Raw genomic sequence first — 17,544 nt, forward strand, 5'->3', positions numbered from 1 at the left:
AATACTAAACTCACTGATAAAGATAAAGGGAAATGATCAAGATGAGGACAGGAAAAAAGATGAGGAGACTTTTAAAATAATAGAGCTCTAAAAAGGAAGAAGAGTATTCTAAGAAGATACGAGGGCATGGAATCCAGTGAAAAGGTCAGCTCAGATGGCATAGGAGATCCCAGGGTCAGGCCTCAGACCTAGGTAACTACTGAAGAGCTGAGGACAGGTTGAGGGCACCCAGACCTACAGGAAGCTAGACAAAGGGTCTGGCTTCCTAAATACAAGAGTGTGTTCAGGTTGGACGTACAATATTAGCAACAGAAAGAGGAATATAACAATGTGATTTCACTAATGTGCCTAACAATATTACATTTTGACTTAATTTAGTATATTGTGTTTCTTACCATAAAGATTACAATGGTTTCAAATAATCCATTTTCTCAAACCATCTCTGAGAGGCATGAAGGAACTCATAATGGTTTGCTACTTACGTGTTGAACTTGTATCTCTGAAAGGTGCAAACAAGTTAGACTAGAACTTGGGGGTCCTAGTAGATATTTTATTTTAATGGAACTTTGAAAGACTGAAGCTTTAAAATCTAAAAATTTTCATCTGGGATGTTTAGTCTGTAGCTAGTCATCGGATGGTTAGAAGTTTGGCATGACTAATTCTTCACAGTCCATTTGTTAAATGACACATTATAAAAGCAAGCACCACTGAAAAGGATGTGCTTGTTTCCAAAGCTTCAACCTCATTGTAGACTGAGTGTTTTATGTGGGTCCGTGGCTAACCGTTTTATGGTGCAAGAGGCTCTAACCACATATATATGTTAAAGACGCCTTGAAATGTTCTCACATTGGCAAGGACTAGGAACACTAGATAAAGACCAGAGAGGCTGTCATTCTGGCCCCAACATAAAGGCCACCCAGAAGGATCAGGATTTTATAATCCTGATTAAAATAAGATTTATTAACCCCTGAGATGCTTATTCTTAAAAAATAGCTTTACCCTCTCTATCCCAAAATTAGAAAACTTGGGCTGAAACGTAACTAGGTCTTAGTAGAACAGTTGAGAATGCTTACTAAGTAAGTTCAGTAGGGCTGCTTCAAAACTAAAGAGTTGAGCACTGAGAGATCCAAACAATGATGACAGAAAGTTTAAAGAAGGATCCAGAAATTGTAGTTTAGGTTGACATATTGTTGGTAGCTGTGTCTTTAAAGGACTTTGTCTATTTCATCTAATTTGTCAAATTTATAAGCATAAAGTAGTTCCTACTATTCCCTTATTGTCCTTTTACTACTGGTAAGGTCTGTAGTGATTTGACAATATTGGGCTACATAGAATTGTTTGAGAAAGAAAAAAAAGGGAGGGAAATTTGAGATTGCTTTATGTGAAGCCATAACTTTTCCAAGGAGCATTCCATCGCCGTCTCAGCCAAGAAATGCAGATGAGGCAAGTGGGGGAAAAAAGGCATCTTTTTTTTTATGGTTCTAGTGATGGGCTGTTGGTTGGATTAGCTGCCCATTTGTTTGCAAGCTGCTTTCTCCTCCCATTCCGAGCTCCCTGCCATCACAGTGCAGCTGCTGGCCAGGAAGCCTGAGGAAGGGGCTCCCTCTGGAGCTGATGGCAGTGGCACTTTGGAAAGTGCTGGCAGGGGGTGGGCTATAAAAAACAATTTGGTCTGGGAACAAAAGGCATCAATCACAGCAGTGTCATCAACCCTTGATTTGGATGAGGGGAGAGAACTTTCTGGGTCATCCTGGAAGCAGGAAAGGAACAGACATCATATTCAGTCATCTCCCCTTTCCAATGGACTAAAGTATGTAGTTAATTTAATAGGAAAACTATGCTGGACTGCTCCACAAAGATTTTTTTCTTTAGTTATGTCCTCCAGTGAGGTGGGAGAAAGCTATCTCCCTTACAGTATTTATCTGAAATTGCCAAAAATCATTGGACACTACCTTTAGAAGTGAACTTCTCTACTAAAGGCTCTCATAAGCCAAGGAGTTTCTGAGATTTAGTTAACTTCTGTAAAGTAAATGAAAGGTGCAAAGTTAGTACAGTGAATGTTATTAGTAAGGGGACTAACAAAAATAAAGAACCCAAGATAAGTACCTAAAGTCAAAGAAGTAGCAAACAAAGAAGAATTGAGCCATCTCTGAATGAAAATTCAAAGCTTAATCTAAATAGTTCTTATATAGAGTTAACAACAAGAGAGAAGTGGCAGTATTTCTGAGATGGAAAAGTACTTCTCGAAAGTATCTGTGACACTTTCAAATCAAGCTAATCTGTGGCACCCTTAAGCCAGGGCAGATAAACTATTGCCCTGGGTTCTCCAAATGGGGGGGGGGGGCTTCTACATGTCATCCCAGATCTAAACTTCTAAAGAAGTAAAGAAAAATCTAAACTTCTGTTTAGTCCCAAGTCATAAGAGAACTGCATGCTTGCTTGCTTTTTTCTCTGATCTCTTTGAGTCCTAGAGAAAGAAACTAAATGAAGTGGTATATCTTGATTAACCAGAATACCACACTATCATTCAGTGCAAGAGAAATGCATTAAATCACCACTACTGAACAATAACAAATGTGTACACAGGACTTTGATACCACCTGACAGGTTATATCAGAAGACAGTCTTCTCATTTTCTTATTCATTCTATGCTATACTTTCCAGTTCTGGCCCATGAAATAATGACCTCAAATGTGTCACAAGTTTAAAAATCCTATGGATAACTACATTGTTTTCCATCTGCATGTATTTTTATCTATTTTTTCTCCAAAATGTATCTCAAATTAGTCTGTTTTCTCTATTTTTTTCTTCCACTTAAAAAAAGAAACCAAAAACAAATGGCAGATCTGACTTCCAGTATAGAATTTTTCTGCCATACACAGTGCTGCCTCTTTTTTGCACAAGAGGAGGCTCTTGTGGTGGAAATGACCTCCTGAAGCTGGAATCTCATTGTAAAAACCGATTTGCTTTTTCCTATATGCTCTTGACCATTGCTCAAAATATAGCCATCCACTTTTTATCTTTGCTTTTAAGATTTTAGTTTGTCTTCCCAACACGATGTTAAAGGTGTTTTGAAATACAGTGGGCACAACAGTCCCAGGAGGAATATGTCCAAAAATTCATATAAACACCATGACTGAGAACTCATAAAACATCTTGGCTCTAGATAGCTTAAAGATAGTCTATTAATAAGGAAGTGTTTCTAACCCTTTTAATGTTGACAACCATTAAGATATTTATCTTTTTAAACCCTTTAAAAAATGACAAAAGCAGTAGTATGAACACTGTAGAAAAATTAAAATACAGCTAAGCAAAAAAAAAAAAAAATCAGTGTATTCCCACCATCCAGAGATTATATAATAACATTTGAGTGGGCGCCCTTCTACATCTTATTCCACACATATACACATATATGTATTTCTTCATCAAAGTAAGATCTCACTGGGCTTCCCTGGTGGCACAGTGATTAAGAATCCACCAGCCGGGGGGGTGGCCGCGTGGCGCGGGGGGATCGGCTCGGTGCTTTGTGGCCGCCTGGAGGGGTGGGATGGGGAGGGTGGGAGGGAGGGAGATGCAGGAGAGAGGGGATGTGGGAACAGATGTATATGTATGACTGATTCACTTTGTTGTAAAGCAGAGACTAATAAAAAAATAATAATAATAATTAAAAAAAAAAAAAAAGAATCCACCAGCCGGGGCTTCCCTGGTGGCACAGTGGTTGAGAATCTGCCTGCCAATGCAGGGGACATGGGTTCGAGCCCTGGTCGGGGAGATCCCACATCCCGCGGAGCAACTAGGCCCGTGAACCACAACTACCGAGCCTGTGCATCTGGAGCCTGTGCTCTGCAACAAGAGAGGCCGCGATAGTGAGAGGCCTGCGCACCATGATGAAGAGTGGCCCCCACTTGCTGCAACTAGAGAAAGCCCTTGCACAGAAACGAAGACCCAACACAGCCAAAAAAAATTAATTAATTAATTAATTAATTATTAAAAATTTATTTAAAAAAGAATCCACCTGCCAAAGCAGGGGACGCAGGTTCAAACCCTGGTCCAGGAAGATCCCACATACTGCGGAGCAACTAAGCCCGTGCACCACAACTACTGAGCCTGCACTCTAGAGCCCGCGAGCCGCAACCACTGAGCCCGTGAACCACAACTGAAGCCTGTGCACCTAGAGCCTGTGCTCTGCAACAAGAGAAGCCATGGCAAGGAGAAGCCCGGGCACCGCAGCAAAGAGTAGCCCCCACTTGCCACGACTAGAGAAAGCCTGCACACAGGAATGAAGACCCAGCGCAGCCAAAAATAAAATAAATAAAATAGGGACTTCCCTGTTGGCGCAGTGGTTAAGAATCCGCCTGCCAATGCATGGGACACGGGTTCAAGCCCTGGTACGGGAACATCCCACATGCCGCGGAGCAACTAAGCCCATGCACCATAAGTACTGAGCCTGCGCTCTAGAGCCTGCGAGCCACAACTACTGAGCCCGCGTGCCACAACTACTGAAGCCCGCGCACCTAGAGCCCGTGCTCCACAATGAGAAGCCACCGCAATGAGAAACCCACACACTGCAATGAAGAGTAGCCCCTGCTCTCCACAACTATAAAGTCCATGCACAGCAATGAAGACCCAATGCAGCCAAAAATAAAGTTAAATAAATTTATAAAAATAAATAAATAAATAAATAAAATTGATTAAAAAAAAAGTAAGATCTCACTGTACATATTGCTTTGTAATGTGTCTTTTCAGTTAACAATCTTTACCTTCAAAGACAACACATTTTCATCGTATCAAATACTCAGTCTAGATTCAAATCTTCCCAGTTATCTCAAAAATGTCCTTTGCAGGGCTTCCCTGGTGGTGCAGTGGTTGAGAGTCTGCCTGCCAATGCAGGGGATACGGGTTTGAGCCCTGGTCTGGGAAGATCCCACATGCCGTGGAGCAACTAGGCCCGTGAGCCACAACTGCTGAGCCTGCACGTCTGGAGCTTGTGCTCCGCAACAAGAGAGGCTGCGACAGTGAGAGGCCTGCGCACCTTGATGAAGAGTGGCCCCTGCTCACCGCAACTAGAGAAAGCCCACACACAGAAACGAAGACCCAACACAGACATAAATAAATGAATGAATGAATGAATGAATGAATGTCCTTTGCAGCTTGTCTGCATAAATGAGGGTTTAATCTAGAAACTAGTGTTGATTCTGATTATGTATCTCACGTCTCTGTTAATCTAAAAGAGTCCCTTTTCTCATAACACCAATTTGTTGAAAGACCAAGGCAGCTGTCCTACAGAACATCCCATCTTGTAAATTTTTGCTTCTTTATGGTATCATTCAGATGGCCACATTATTTCCTACTACTGTAAGCAGGAAGGTGGGCCTAAAGGCTTGATAATTTTAAGGTACACGTTTGGCTAAAACACATCACAGATGATTAGTATATGTCATTTTTATATCAAATCAAGAGCTATATAGTATCTGAATGGTTCCCTATCAACAATGTGAAAAACTGATCACCAGCTTTTGATAATAACATACAGATCTTTTTTCCCCAACTTCATTTGTGAATAGTTTTAAAGCACAGAAAAGTTGAAAGAATAGTACACTAGAGTGCCCACCACCTAGACTGAAAAATTGTTAATATTTTGCTAACTTTGCTTTATCTTTACATGTATAAAAATATTTCTTGCTGAACCATTTGAAAATAAGTTGCAAACATCAAAAAATTTCCCCTAGAAATTTCAGAATGCATCACCTAAACATGATATTCTTTTATGGCCATATCATTTTGACCCTTTGAAATTTAGCAATTATTCCCTAATATCACCTAATATTTAGTCCATATCTAAATCTCCTTAATTGTCCCCCAAATGTCTTCTATAGATGTTCTTTTAGTCAAGAGCTACTCATTGCTTTTGGTTAAGGTGTTTCTTTGGTCTTCCCCATTTCCATTTTTTGTTTTATAATGACATTGCCTTTCTGAAGAGATGAGGCCAGTTTAATTATTTACTCTTAAAAAAAGCCTTTTACAACTTGGATCTTTTTTTTTTTTTTTTTTTTTTTTTTGCGGTACGCGGGTCTCTCACTGTTGTGGCCTCTCCCATTGTGTAGCACAGGCTCCGGACATGCAGGCTCAGCGGCCATGGCTCACAGGCGCAGCTGCTCCGCAGCATGTGGGATCTTCCCGGACCGGGGCACGAACCCGTGTCCCCTGCATCGGCAGGCGGACTCTCAACCACTGCGCCACCAGGGAAGCCCTGGATCATTTTTAAAGTAAATTAAAATTTCTTTAATAACTGAGAATTTTCATTTTTTGAAAACTAGCACTTCATCACAAAAACATAATTGAGAAATATTAACCTAAAGACTTTGGTAGAGGGACCAATCATTCCATTTTGTGAAGGATTAAGGGGCCTCACAGGATGCAGGACTTTCAGTGATACAACCAGAAATGAGTTGTCATGCTACTGTCTGGTCACCCTTGTAGGGCACTTATTAATGTTGAGGAAATTGTTATATATGACTGGTTAAAACTATAATTGAGTTCTAACCATTTTCATTTTACTCAATATAGGTAGCCCCCCTTTCTGAAAGTTCACTTGATGCCACTTTGCTCTTACAAAAGACCTGCATTCGTATCTGTTTTCACTAACCAAAAGAAATCTGAAGAGGATTTTTGCTTTTATGATAAAAGGCAAAAAGGGAAAACAGAACTATTTGTTTTGCAATGAGCCAATTCAAAGGCAGTGTGCACACCGAGCAACAAGAGTAGCACCACCGATGTCATTCCTAGGGAACTACACTCAGAATCCCAGCATCCCAGCATCAAGCCGTGATAGCTTTGAACTGTCAGTGAGCACCTGGGCTTTATCCCAATTTATTCTGTGCATCTGTGAGCAACTTGTGAACTAAGGTAATTGATTCTTCACATTACACCCTTTCAGCTTATGAAAGGTTTCATAGGAACACTCTACTATTGGACAGTGGAAAAAACCCGTAATTATTTATATACTTATACTTTTTAAACTCAGCTGTCTGAACTATGCATTAATTATGCATGTAGATATAGAATATAGGCTAGGGAAAATATAACGGAAATTCCACATCTTCTCGAAATTAAAAAATAATAAGCAATATCTTACATCAGCCTTTTATTACTTAATGCTTACATCATTGTTAAAATCATATCCTAAATTGACAGCCATTGCAACACAATGAGCTCCACAGAGACAGCACCAGGGCAAGTGAGAGTCAGATGGGCACTGGATGACTGTGACTCAGGAGGAAAAATAACTAAATATGAGAAAGGATATCCTAAGAGACCAAGAAGCACCATCATATGCATTCTTTGGGCAAACCTGCCAGAAGGAGCACAAGAAGTACCCAGTCACCTTCTCAGAGTTTTCCAAAAGTCCTCAGAGAGATGGAGGGCCGTGTCTTGCACTGTAAAGCTGTGCAAAACTTGTTTTTAAACTGTATAGTGTCTTTTGTGTATAGTTAACATACTACCAAATGTGCCTTTAGCTACCCCTGTCCTGGTGGTATTTTCAATAGCTACTAACCTTGCCTAGTACATTATGGGGGTTGTAAATCGGCAGAGAAATTTAAAGTAGGTTCTTATTGGTGCACAGCAAAAATCAGTTATATATAGAAATGGTATCTTATTATCTTCAGTTGTCTCTGATGCATCCTATATGAATTATTGTTCTCTTAACTGAATACCACTTTGTAACTGTAAAAATAAAAAGTTGCAGTTACTTTGTTGACATTCTAAATCCTGCTAATACAATTTTCTTATTAGAAAAAAAATCATACCCTAAACCAATATTTTACTTTAGATAATGTTATCTGCTGCACGAAATAGTTATTCTTTTAAAATTTATTTTTAAGAAATAATTTATTTCACATGTAGTTACTTAAACCCTTAGGAGTTACTTCTTTCTTAAGTAGAAGCATGCCTTTTACAGTGAGATAGTTCGTGATTTGTTCTTTGAGGGCTTTATTTTAATAAGGTTCTTCTGCAACTGGATGATGACAAAGTTTGGGTTTGTTGGGATTATTTTTCAGCAACCAATCAGCCAGCCAAATCTACGGAAAAAAGAAAAAAAACCCTTACGTTAATTAACGTTTACATATTTCTTCAATATATACTATTTCAATTTAAAACAGTTTCCAAAATCACTTTAAGAATAATAAGAAAATGACCATTAAAAATTGAAACAGGGGCCTTCCCTGGTGGCGCAGTGGGTAAGAATCCACCTGCTAATGCAGGGAACACGGGTTTGAGCCCTGGTCCAGGAAGATCCCACATGCTGCGGAGCAACTAAGCTCATGCGCCACAACTACTAAGCCTGCACTCTAGAACCCGTGAGCCACAACTACTGAGCCTGTGTGTGACACAACTACTGAAGCCCACGTGACTAGAGCCTGTGCTCTGTAACAACAGAAGCCACCACAATGAGAAGCCCGCCCACCACAAGGAAGAGTAGCCCCCACTCGCCACAACTAGAGAAAGCCTGCGTGCAACAACAAAGAGCCAATGCAGCCAAAAATAAATAAATAAATAAATAAAATTTTTTTAAAAATGAAACAATAAGTTTTACATTAAGCAATATTGTCAAGTATAGATCCAAATTGGAAAGGAAGGTAAAACTATGTCCATTCACAAATGACATGACCCTATTATATATAGGCAGATCTCCATTGGTTTATTGCACTTTGCAGATACTGCATTTTTTTTAATACAAATTGAAGATTTTTGATCACTCTGCATTGAGCAAGATTATTGGCACCATTTTTCCAACAGTATTTGCTCACTTTGTGTCTCCATGTCATATTTTGCTAATTCTCACAATATTTCAAACATTTCCATTATTATTATATTTGTTAGAGTGGTCTATGATCAGGGATCTTTAATGTTACTATTGCAAAAAAATTATGACTCACTGAAGGTTCAGATGATGGTTAGCATTTTTTAGCAATAAAGTATTGTTGCACACTTAATTGACTACAGAATAGTGTAACCATAACTTTTATACCCATTGGGAAACCAAAAAATTTGTATGACTTGCTTTACTACAATACTTGCTTAATTGTGATGGTCTGGAACCTAACCCAAAACATCTCCATGGTATGCCTGTATTAAAAAAATCCCAAAGAATCAAAGAAAGCTACTAGTGCTAATAAATTAATATGGCAAGGTTGTAGGTTACAAGATCAATTCACAAAAATCAATTGTGTTTCCATATATCAGCAATGAATGATTCAAAAAGGAAATTAGGAAATCACTTTCATTTATAATGGATTTGAAAAAAACATCTAGGAATAAATTTAACAAACTTGTGTCCTGAAAATATAAAACATTGCCAAAAGAAACTTAAAAACCTAAATAAATGGAAAGACATCCCATGTCCATGGATAGATTTAATAACGTTAAGATGCTAAGATGTCAATATTACTCAAAGTGATCTATAGAGTCAACACAATCCCCATCAAATTTCCAACAGTTGTTTTTGCAGAAAAGGAAAGGACAATCCTCAAATTCATATGGAATTTCAAGGAGCTCCAAATAGCCAAAACAATCATGAAAAAAAAATCAAGTTGGAGAATTTGTTCTTCCCAATTTCAAAATCTTCTATAAAGCTACAGTAATCAGGGCTTCCCTGGTGGCGCAGTGGTTGAGAGTCCGCCTGCCGATGCAGGGGACACGGGTTTGTGCCCCGGTGTGGGAGGATCCCACATGCCGTGGAGCGGCTGGGCCCGTGAGCCATGGCTGCTGAGCCTGCACGTCCAGAGCCTGTGCTCCGCAATGGGAGAGGCCACAACAGTGAGAGGCCCACGTACTGCAAAAAAAAAAAAAAGCTACAGTAATCAAAACAGTGTGGCATATAGATATACACATAGATCAATGGAATAGAATTAAGAGCCAGAAATAAACCCATATATATATGGCCAACTGATTTTTGACAATGGTACCAAGTCCATTCAGTGGAGAAGATATAGTTACTTCAACAGATGGTAGTAAGAAACTGGATTTCCACATGCAAAAGAATGAAGTTGGACCCCCTATCTCACACCATACACAAAAATTAATTCAAAGTTAATCAACAACCTAAATATAAGAGCTAAACCCATTAAAATCTTAGAGGAAAATATAGGAATAAATCTTCACGACCTTGAATTTGGCAGTGGATTTAGACATGACACCAAAAGCAAAGGAACAAAAGAAAAAAGAGATAAATTAGGTTTTTGTCAAATATTCAAAAATTCCATGTGTCAAAGGACCTCATTAAGAAAGTGAAAGGATAACCTATAGAAGAGGTGCATATATTTGCAAATCATATAAGGGTTTAAAATCTACAACAGGGGCTTCTCTAGTGGCGCAGTGGTTGAAAGTCCACCTGCCGATGCAGGGGACGCAGGTTCATGCCCTGGTCCGGGAGGATCCTGCGTGCCATGGAGTGGCTAGGCCCATGAGCCATGGCCACTAGGCCTGCATGTCCAGAGCCTGTGCTCTGCAATGGGAGAGGCCACAACAGTGAGAGGCCCGTGTACAGCAAAAAAAAAAAAAAAAAAATCTACAACATATAAGAACTCCTACAACTCAACAACAAAAAAACAATTAAAAATGGGAAAGAACATGAACATGAATAGAAGTTTCTCTGAAGAAAATATACAAATAGCCAGTAAACACATGAAAAGAGGGTCAACCTCATTTGTCATTAGGGAATTGTAAACCAAAACCACAATGATAGGCCATTTCACGTCTAATAGGACAGTTACAATTATTAAAAAACAACAAAAAAAAAACAGAAAAGAACAAGCATTGGCCAGGACATGGAGAAACTGGAACACTCATACATTGCTAGTGGGAATGTAAAATGTTGCAGATGCTGTGAAAAACATTTTAGTGGTTACTCAGAAAGCTAAACTTAGAATTACCATATAACCCAGAAAATCCACTCTTAGGTATATACCCCCAAAGAAATGAAAACAGGTCCTCAAACAGATACTTATACACCAGTGTTCACTGCAACATTATGTACAATAGCTAGAAGGGAGAAACAACCCAAGTATCCATCAACAGATGAATGGATAAACAAAATATGATATATACATATACAATCAAATATTATTCAACTATAAAAGGGATGGAATTCTGATACATGCTACTACATGAATGAACTTTGAAAGCATTATGCTAAGTGACATAAGTCAGACACACACAAAAACAAATATTATATAATTCCACTTATATGAAATATCTAGAATAGGCAAATTTATGGGGACAGAAAATAGACTACAGGTTACTAAAGGCTGGGGGAAGGAAGTAATGGGGAGTTATTGCTTAATGGTTACAGAGTTTCTGTTTAGGGTGATGAAAAAATTTTGGAAATAGGTAGTGATGATGACTACACAACATTGTGATTATAATTAATGCCACTGAACTGTACACTTGAAAATGGTTGGGCTTCCCTGGTGGCACAGTGGTTAAGAACCCGCCTGCCAATGCAGGGGACATGGGTTCAAGCCCTGGTCCAGGAAGATCCCACATGCCGCAGAGCAACTAAGCCCGTGTGCCACAACTACTGAGCCTGCACTCTAGGGCCTGTTAGCCACAACTACTGCAGCCCGCATTCCTAGAGCCCATGCTCCGCAACAAGAGAAGCCACCGCCATGAGAAGCCCGCACACCGCAACAAAGAGCAGCCCCCACTCAACGCAATTAAAGAAAGCCCATGTGCAGCAATGAAGACCCAATGCAGCCAAAAATAAATACATAAACACATAAATAAAGAAAGAAAATGCTTAAAATGGCAAAGTTTATCTTATTTATATTTATCACCAAAAAACTTGTTAAGTATATACAGAAGTACTGAAAATGCTGTTAAAAGCAATTGTTTATTGTGGTACTGTTGTTAGAACATACAGATCCATGTAACAGAATACATGCCCATATATAGAATTTAATGTGTGATAAATGAGGCTTCAAAAATCAATGTACAAGGACACCTGGTCAGAATAAAAATCAATTTAGATCTTCATCTTGTAATTTATACAAAAGTAAATTCCAGATTCATAGGAAAGTTAAATATAAAAAAACTAGAAGAATAGTGAATATTTAGCAAAACTTTCAATGGGATAGAACTTCCTAAACTTAAATGGTAAAGTCAAACTCACAATATGAAAAAATCAAGGTTTGACTTATTAAATATTACTTAAAAGGCAAAATTAAAATTTAAACAAAAAGGGAAAAAATTTTGCAGCAAGTATGACAAAGGTTGATGTAACTACTATATAAAGAATTCTTACACGTATCCTTCTCAAACTCTTCCAAAAAACTGAAGAGGAAAAAATGCTTCCAAACTCATTCTATGAGGCCAGCATCCCCCTGACACCAAAATCAGACAAAAACACCACCAAAAAAGAAAATTACAGGTCAGTATCACTGATGAACGTAGTGGCAAAAATCCTCAATAAAACGTAGAAAGCTGAATTCAACAATACATTAAAAGAATCATACACCATGATTAAGAGGGATTTATTCCAGGGATGCAAGGATGGTTCAATACCTGCAAATCAATCAATGTAATACACCACATTAACAGACTGAAGAATAAAAATCATACAAACATCTCAATAGATGAAGAAAAAGCTTTTGACAAAATTCAACATCCATTTACAATAAAACTTCTCAGCAAAGTGAGTATAGAGGGAACATACCTCAACATAATAAAGGCAATATATGACAAGCCCACAGCTAACATCATACCAGAATTCCCACTTTTGCCACTTTTATTCAGCATAGTATTAAAAGTCCTAGCCACAACAATCAGACAAAAAAATAAAATAAAATAAAGTAATCCAAATAGGAAAGGAAGAAGTAAAACTGTCAGTGTTTGAAGATGACATGATACTCTACAGAGAAAATCCTAAAGATACCACCAAAAAAAAAATTAGAACTAATAAATGAACTCAGTGAATTTGCACAATACAAATTTAATACAGAAACCTGTTGTGTTCTATACACTACCAACAAAAAGATAAATTAAGAAATCAATCACATTTATAACTGCATCAAAAAAAAAACCCTAAGAATAAATCTAACTAAGGAGTAAAACACCTGTACTCAGAAAACTATAATACACTGATGAAAGAAACTGAAGACACAAATGGAAAGATATGTCATGCTCATGGATTAGAAGAATTATTATTGTTAAAATGATCATACTACCCAAGACAAAATTCAATGCAATCCCTATCAAAATACCCATGGCATTTTTCACAGAACTAGAACAAATAATTCCAAAACTTGTATGGAAACACAAAAGACCTTGAATACCCAAAACAATATTGAGAAAGAAGAACAAACCTGGAGGTATCACATGTCCTGATTTCAAACTATACTACAAAGCTAGAGTAATCAAAACAGTATGGTACTGGGGGCTTCCCTGGCAGTCCAGTGGTTAAGACTCCATGCTCCCACTGCCGGGGGCATGGGTTTGATCCCGCATGCCATGCAGCATGGTCAAAAGAGATAAAATAAAATAAAATAATAAAATGTACAGTATTGGCACAAAAAGACACATTGATCAATGGAAAAGAACAGAGAGCCCAGAAATGAACCCACACTTATATGGTCAATCAATCTATGCCAAAGGAGACAGGAAATACAATGGGGAAAAGACAGTCTCTTCAATAAATGGTTTTGGGAAAACTGAACAGCTACATGCAAAAGAATCAAACTGGACTACTCTCTCACACCATATACAAAAATAAACTAAAAATGGAATAAAGATTTAAATGCAGACAGGAAACCATAAAATTCCTAGAAGAAAACACAGGCATTATGCACTTTGAAATCAGTCTTAGCAATATATTTTTAAAAATTTTATTGAACTATAGTTGATTCACAATGTTGTATTATTAGCAATACATTCTTGAATATATCTCCTCAGTCAAGGGAAACAAAAGCAAAAAAAACCCAAATGGGATGACATAAAACAAAAAAGCTTCTGCACAGTGAAGAAAACTATCAACAAAATGAAAAGGCAGCTTACTGAATGGGAGAAGGTATTTGCAAACAATATACCTGATAAGAGATTAATATTCAATATATACAAATGACTCATACAACTCAACATCAAAAAAACAAAAACTGAATTTAAAAATGGGCAGAGAACCTGAAGAGACATTTTTCCGAGGAAGACAAACAGATGGCCAACAGACACATGCAAAGATGCTCAACATCACTAATCATCAAGGAAATGCAAATCAAAAACACAAGGAGATATTACCTCACATCAATTAGAATGGCTATCATCAAAAAGAACAAATAACAAATGTTGGCAAGGATGTGGAGAAAGGGAACCCTGGTGCACTGTTGGTGGGAATATAAATAATTGATACAGCCACTATAGAAAGCAATATGGAGGTTCCTCAAAAAATTAGAGTCAGAACTACCATATGATCTGGCAATTCTGCTTCTGGGTATCTTTCTGAAGAAAACAAAAACATTAATTTGAAAAGATATATGCACCCCTATGTTCATTGCAGTATTATTTACAATAGCCAAGATAGGGAAGCAACCTAAGTCAATAGATGAACAGATTAAAAAGATGTGATAGAGGGCAGACAGCAGAAGCAAGAACTACAATCCTTCAGCCTGTGGAACAAAAACCACATTCACAGAAATATACACAAGATGAAAAGGCAGAGGGCTACATACCAGATGAAGGAACAAGATAAAACCCCCAAAAAACAACTAAATGAAGTGGAGATAGGCAACCTTCCAGAAAAAGAATTCAGAATAATGATAGTGAAGATGATCTAGGATGTCAGAAAAAGAATGGAGGCAAATATCGAGAATATGCAAGAAATGTTTAACAAAAACCTAGAAGAATTAAAGTACAAACAAACACAGATGAACAATACAAAAACTGAAATGAAAACTACACTAGGGCTTCCCTGGTGGCGCAGTGGTTGAGAGTCCGCCTGCCGATGCAGGGGACATGGGTTCGTGCCCCAGTCCGGGAAGATCCCACAAATCAAAATCAAAAAATACCTAGAGACAATACCTAGAAATAGAAAAATACCTAGAAATCAAAAAATACCTAGAGACAAATGACAATGAAAACACAACGATCCAAAACCTATGGGATGCAGCAAAAGCAGTTCTAAGAGGGAAGTTTATAGCTATACAAGCCTACCTCAAGAAACAAGAAACATCTCAAATAAACAATCTAACCTTATACCTAAAGGAGCTAGAGAAAGAAGAACAAACAAAACCCAAAGTTAGCAGAAGGAAAGAAATCGTAAAGATCAGAGCAGAAGTAAATGAAATAGGAACAAAGAAAACAATAGCAAAGATCAATAAAACTAAAAGCTGGTTCTTGAGAAGATAAACAAAATTGATAAGCCATTAGCCAGACTCATCAAGAAACAGAGGGAGAGGACTCAAATCAATAAAATGAGAAATGAAAAAGGAGGTTACAACAGACACCACAGAAATACAAAACATCCTAAGAGACTACTACAAGCAACTCTATGCCAATAAAATGGACAACCTGGAAGAAATGGACAAATTCTTAGGAAGGTATAACCTTCCAAGACTGAACCAGGAAGAAATAGAAAATATGAACAGACCAATCACAAGTAATGAAATTGAAACTGTGATTAAAAATCTTCCAACAAACAAAAGTCCAGGACCAGATGGCTTCACAGGTGAATTCTATCAAACATTTAGAGAAGAGCTAACACCCATCCTTCTCAAACTCTTCCAAAAAATTGCAGAGGAAGGAACACTCCCAAACTCATTCTATGAGGCCACCATCACCCTGATACCCAAACCAGACAAAGATAGTACAAAAAAAGAAAATTACAGACCAATATCACTGATGAATATAGATGCAAAAATTCTCAACAAAATACTAGCAAACAGAATCCAACAACTCATTAAAAGAATCATACACCATGATCAAGTGGGATTTTTCCCAGGGATGCAAGGATTCTTCAATATATGCAAATCAATCAATGTGATACACCATAATAACAAATTGAAGAAGAAATACCATATGATCATCTCAATAGATGCAGAAAAAGCTTCTGACAAAATTCAACACCCATTTATGATAAAAACTCTCCAGAAAGTGGGCATAGAGGGAACCCACCTCAACTTAATAAAGGCCATATACAACAAACCCACAGCAAACAGCATTCTCAATGCTGAAAAACTGAAAGCATTTCCTCTAAGATCAGGAACAAGACAAGGATGTCCATTCTCACCACTATTATTCAACATAGTTTTGGAAGTCCTAGCCATGGCAATCAGAGAAGAAAAAGAAATAAAAGGAAAACAAATTGGAAAAGAAGAAGTAAAACAGATGACATGACAATATACAAATAGCTTCCTAGAGATGCCACCAGAAAACTACTAGAGCTGATCAATGAATTTGGTGAAGTTGTAGGATACAAAATTAATGCAAAGAAATCTCTTGCATTCCTATACACTAATGTTAAAAAAACTGAAAGAGAAATTAAGGGAGAACTCCTATTTACCATTGCAACCAAAAGAATAAAATACCTAGGAGTAAACCTATCTAGGGAGACAAAAGACCTGTATGCAGACACTGATGAAAGAAGTTAAAAATGATACAAACAGATAGAGAGATATACCATGTTCTTGGATTGGAAGAATCAATATTGTGAAAATGACTATACTACCCAAAGCAATCTGCAGATTCAATGCAATCCCTATCAAATTACCAATGGCATTTTTCAAAGAACTAGAACAAAAAATCTTAAAATTTGTATGGAGACACAAGAGATCCCGAATAGCCAAAGTGGTCTTGAGGGGAAAAAATGGAGCTGGAGGAATCAGACTCCCTGACTTCAGACTATACTACAAAGCTTCAGTAATCAAGACAATATGGCACTGGCACAAAAACAGAAATGTAGATCAATGGAACAGGATAGAAAGCCCAGAGATAAACCCACACACCTATGGTCAACTAATCTATGACAAAGGAGCCAAGGATATACAATGGAGATAAGACAGTCTTTCAATAAGTGTTGCTGGGAAAAGTGGACAGCTACATGTAAAAGAATGAAATTAGAACACTCCCTAACACCATACACAAAAATAAACTCAAAATGGATTAGTGGCCTAAATGTAAGACTGGACACTATAAAACTCTGAGAGGAAAACGTAGGAAGAACACTCCTTGACATAAATCACAGCAAGATCTTTTTTGATCCACCTCCTAGAGTAATGGAAGTAAAACCAAAAATAAACAAATGGGATCTAATGAAACTTCAAAGCTTTTGCACAGCAAAGGAAACTACAAACAAGACGAAAAGACAACCCTCAGAATGGGAGAAAATATTTGCAAACGAACCAATGGACAAAGGATTTATCTCCAAAATATATAAACAGCTCATGCAGCTCAATATTAAAAAAACAACAACCCAATCCAAAAATGGGCAGAAGACCTAAATAGACATTTCTCTAAAGAAGACATACAGATGGCCAAGAAGCACATGAAAAGCTGCTC

At 37.7% G+C, this 17,544-nt stretch overlaps 1 protein-coding gene across 3 annotated transcripts in view; it reads right to left on the reverse strand.

Moving 5' to 3' along the window:
* Positions 1–7,131: 7,131 nt before the first annotated feature.
* Positions 7,132–17,544, reverse strand: part of NME5 (NME/NM23 family member 5) — a 36,780-nt gene continuing 26,367 nt past the window's right edge. For all 3 annotated transcript variants that reach the window (XM_081230916.1, XM_081230918.1, XM_081230917.1), the window contains exon 6: positions 7,132–8,081. In XM_081230916.1, the coding sequence (XP_081087042.1) occupies positions 7,998–8,081 (84 nt within the window). In that variant the 3' untranslated portion in view covers positions 7,132–7,997. The remainder of the gene's footprint in view (positions 8,082–17,544) is intronic.

Source organism: Mesoplodon bidens (genome assembly GCF_964165515.1).
Source record: "Mesoplodon bidens genome assembly, chromosome: 4".
Lineage (NCBI taxonomy): Eukaryota > Metazoa > Chordata > Mammalia > Artiodactyla > Ziphiidae > Mesoplodon > Mesoplodon bidens.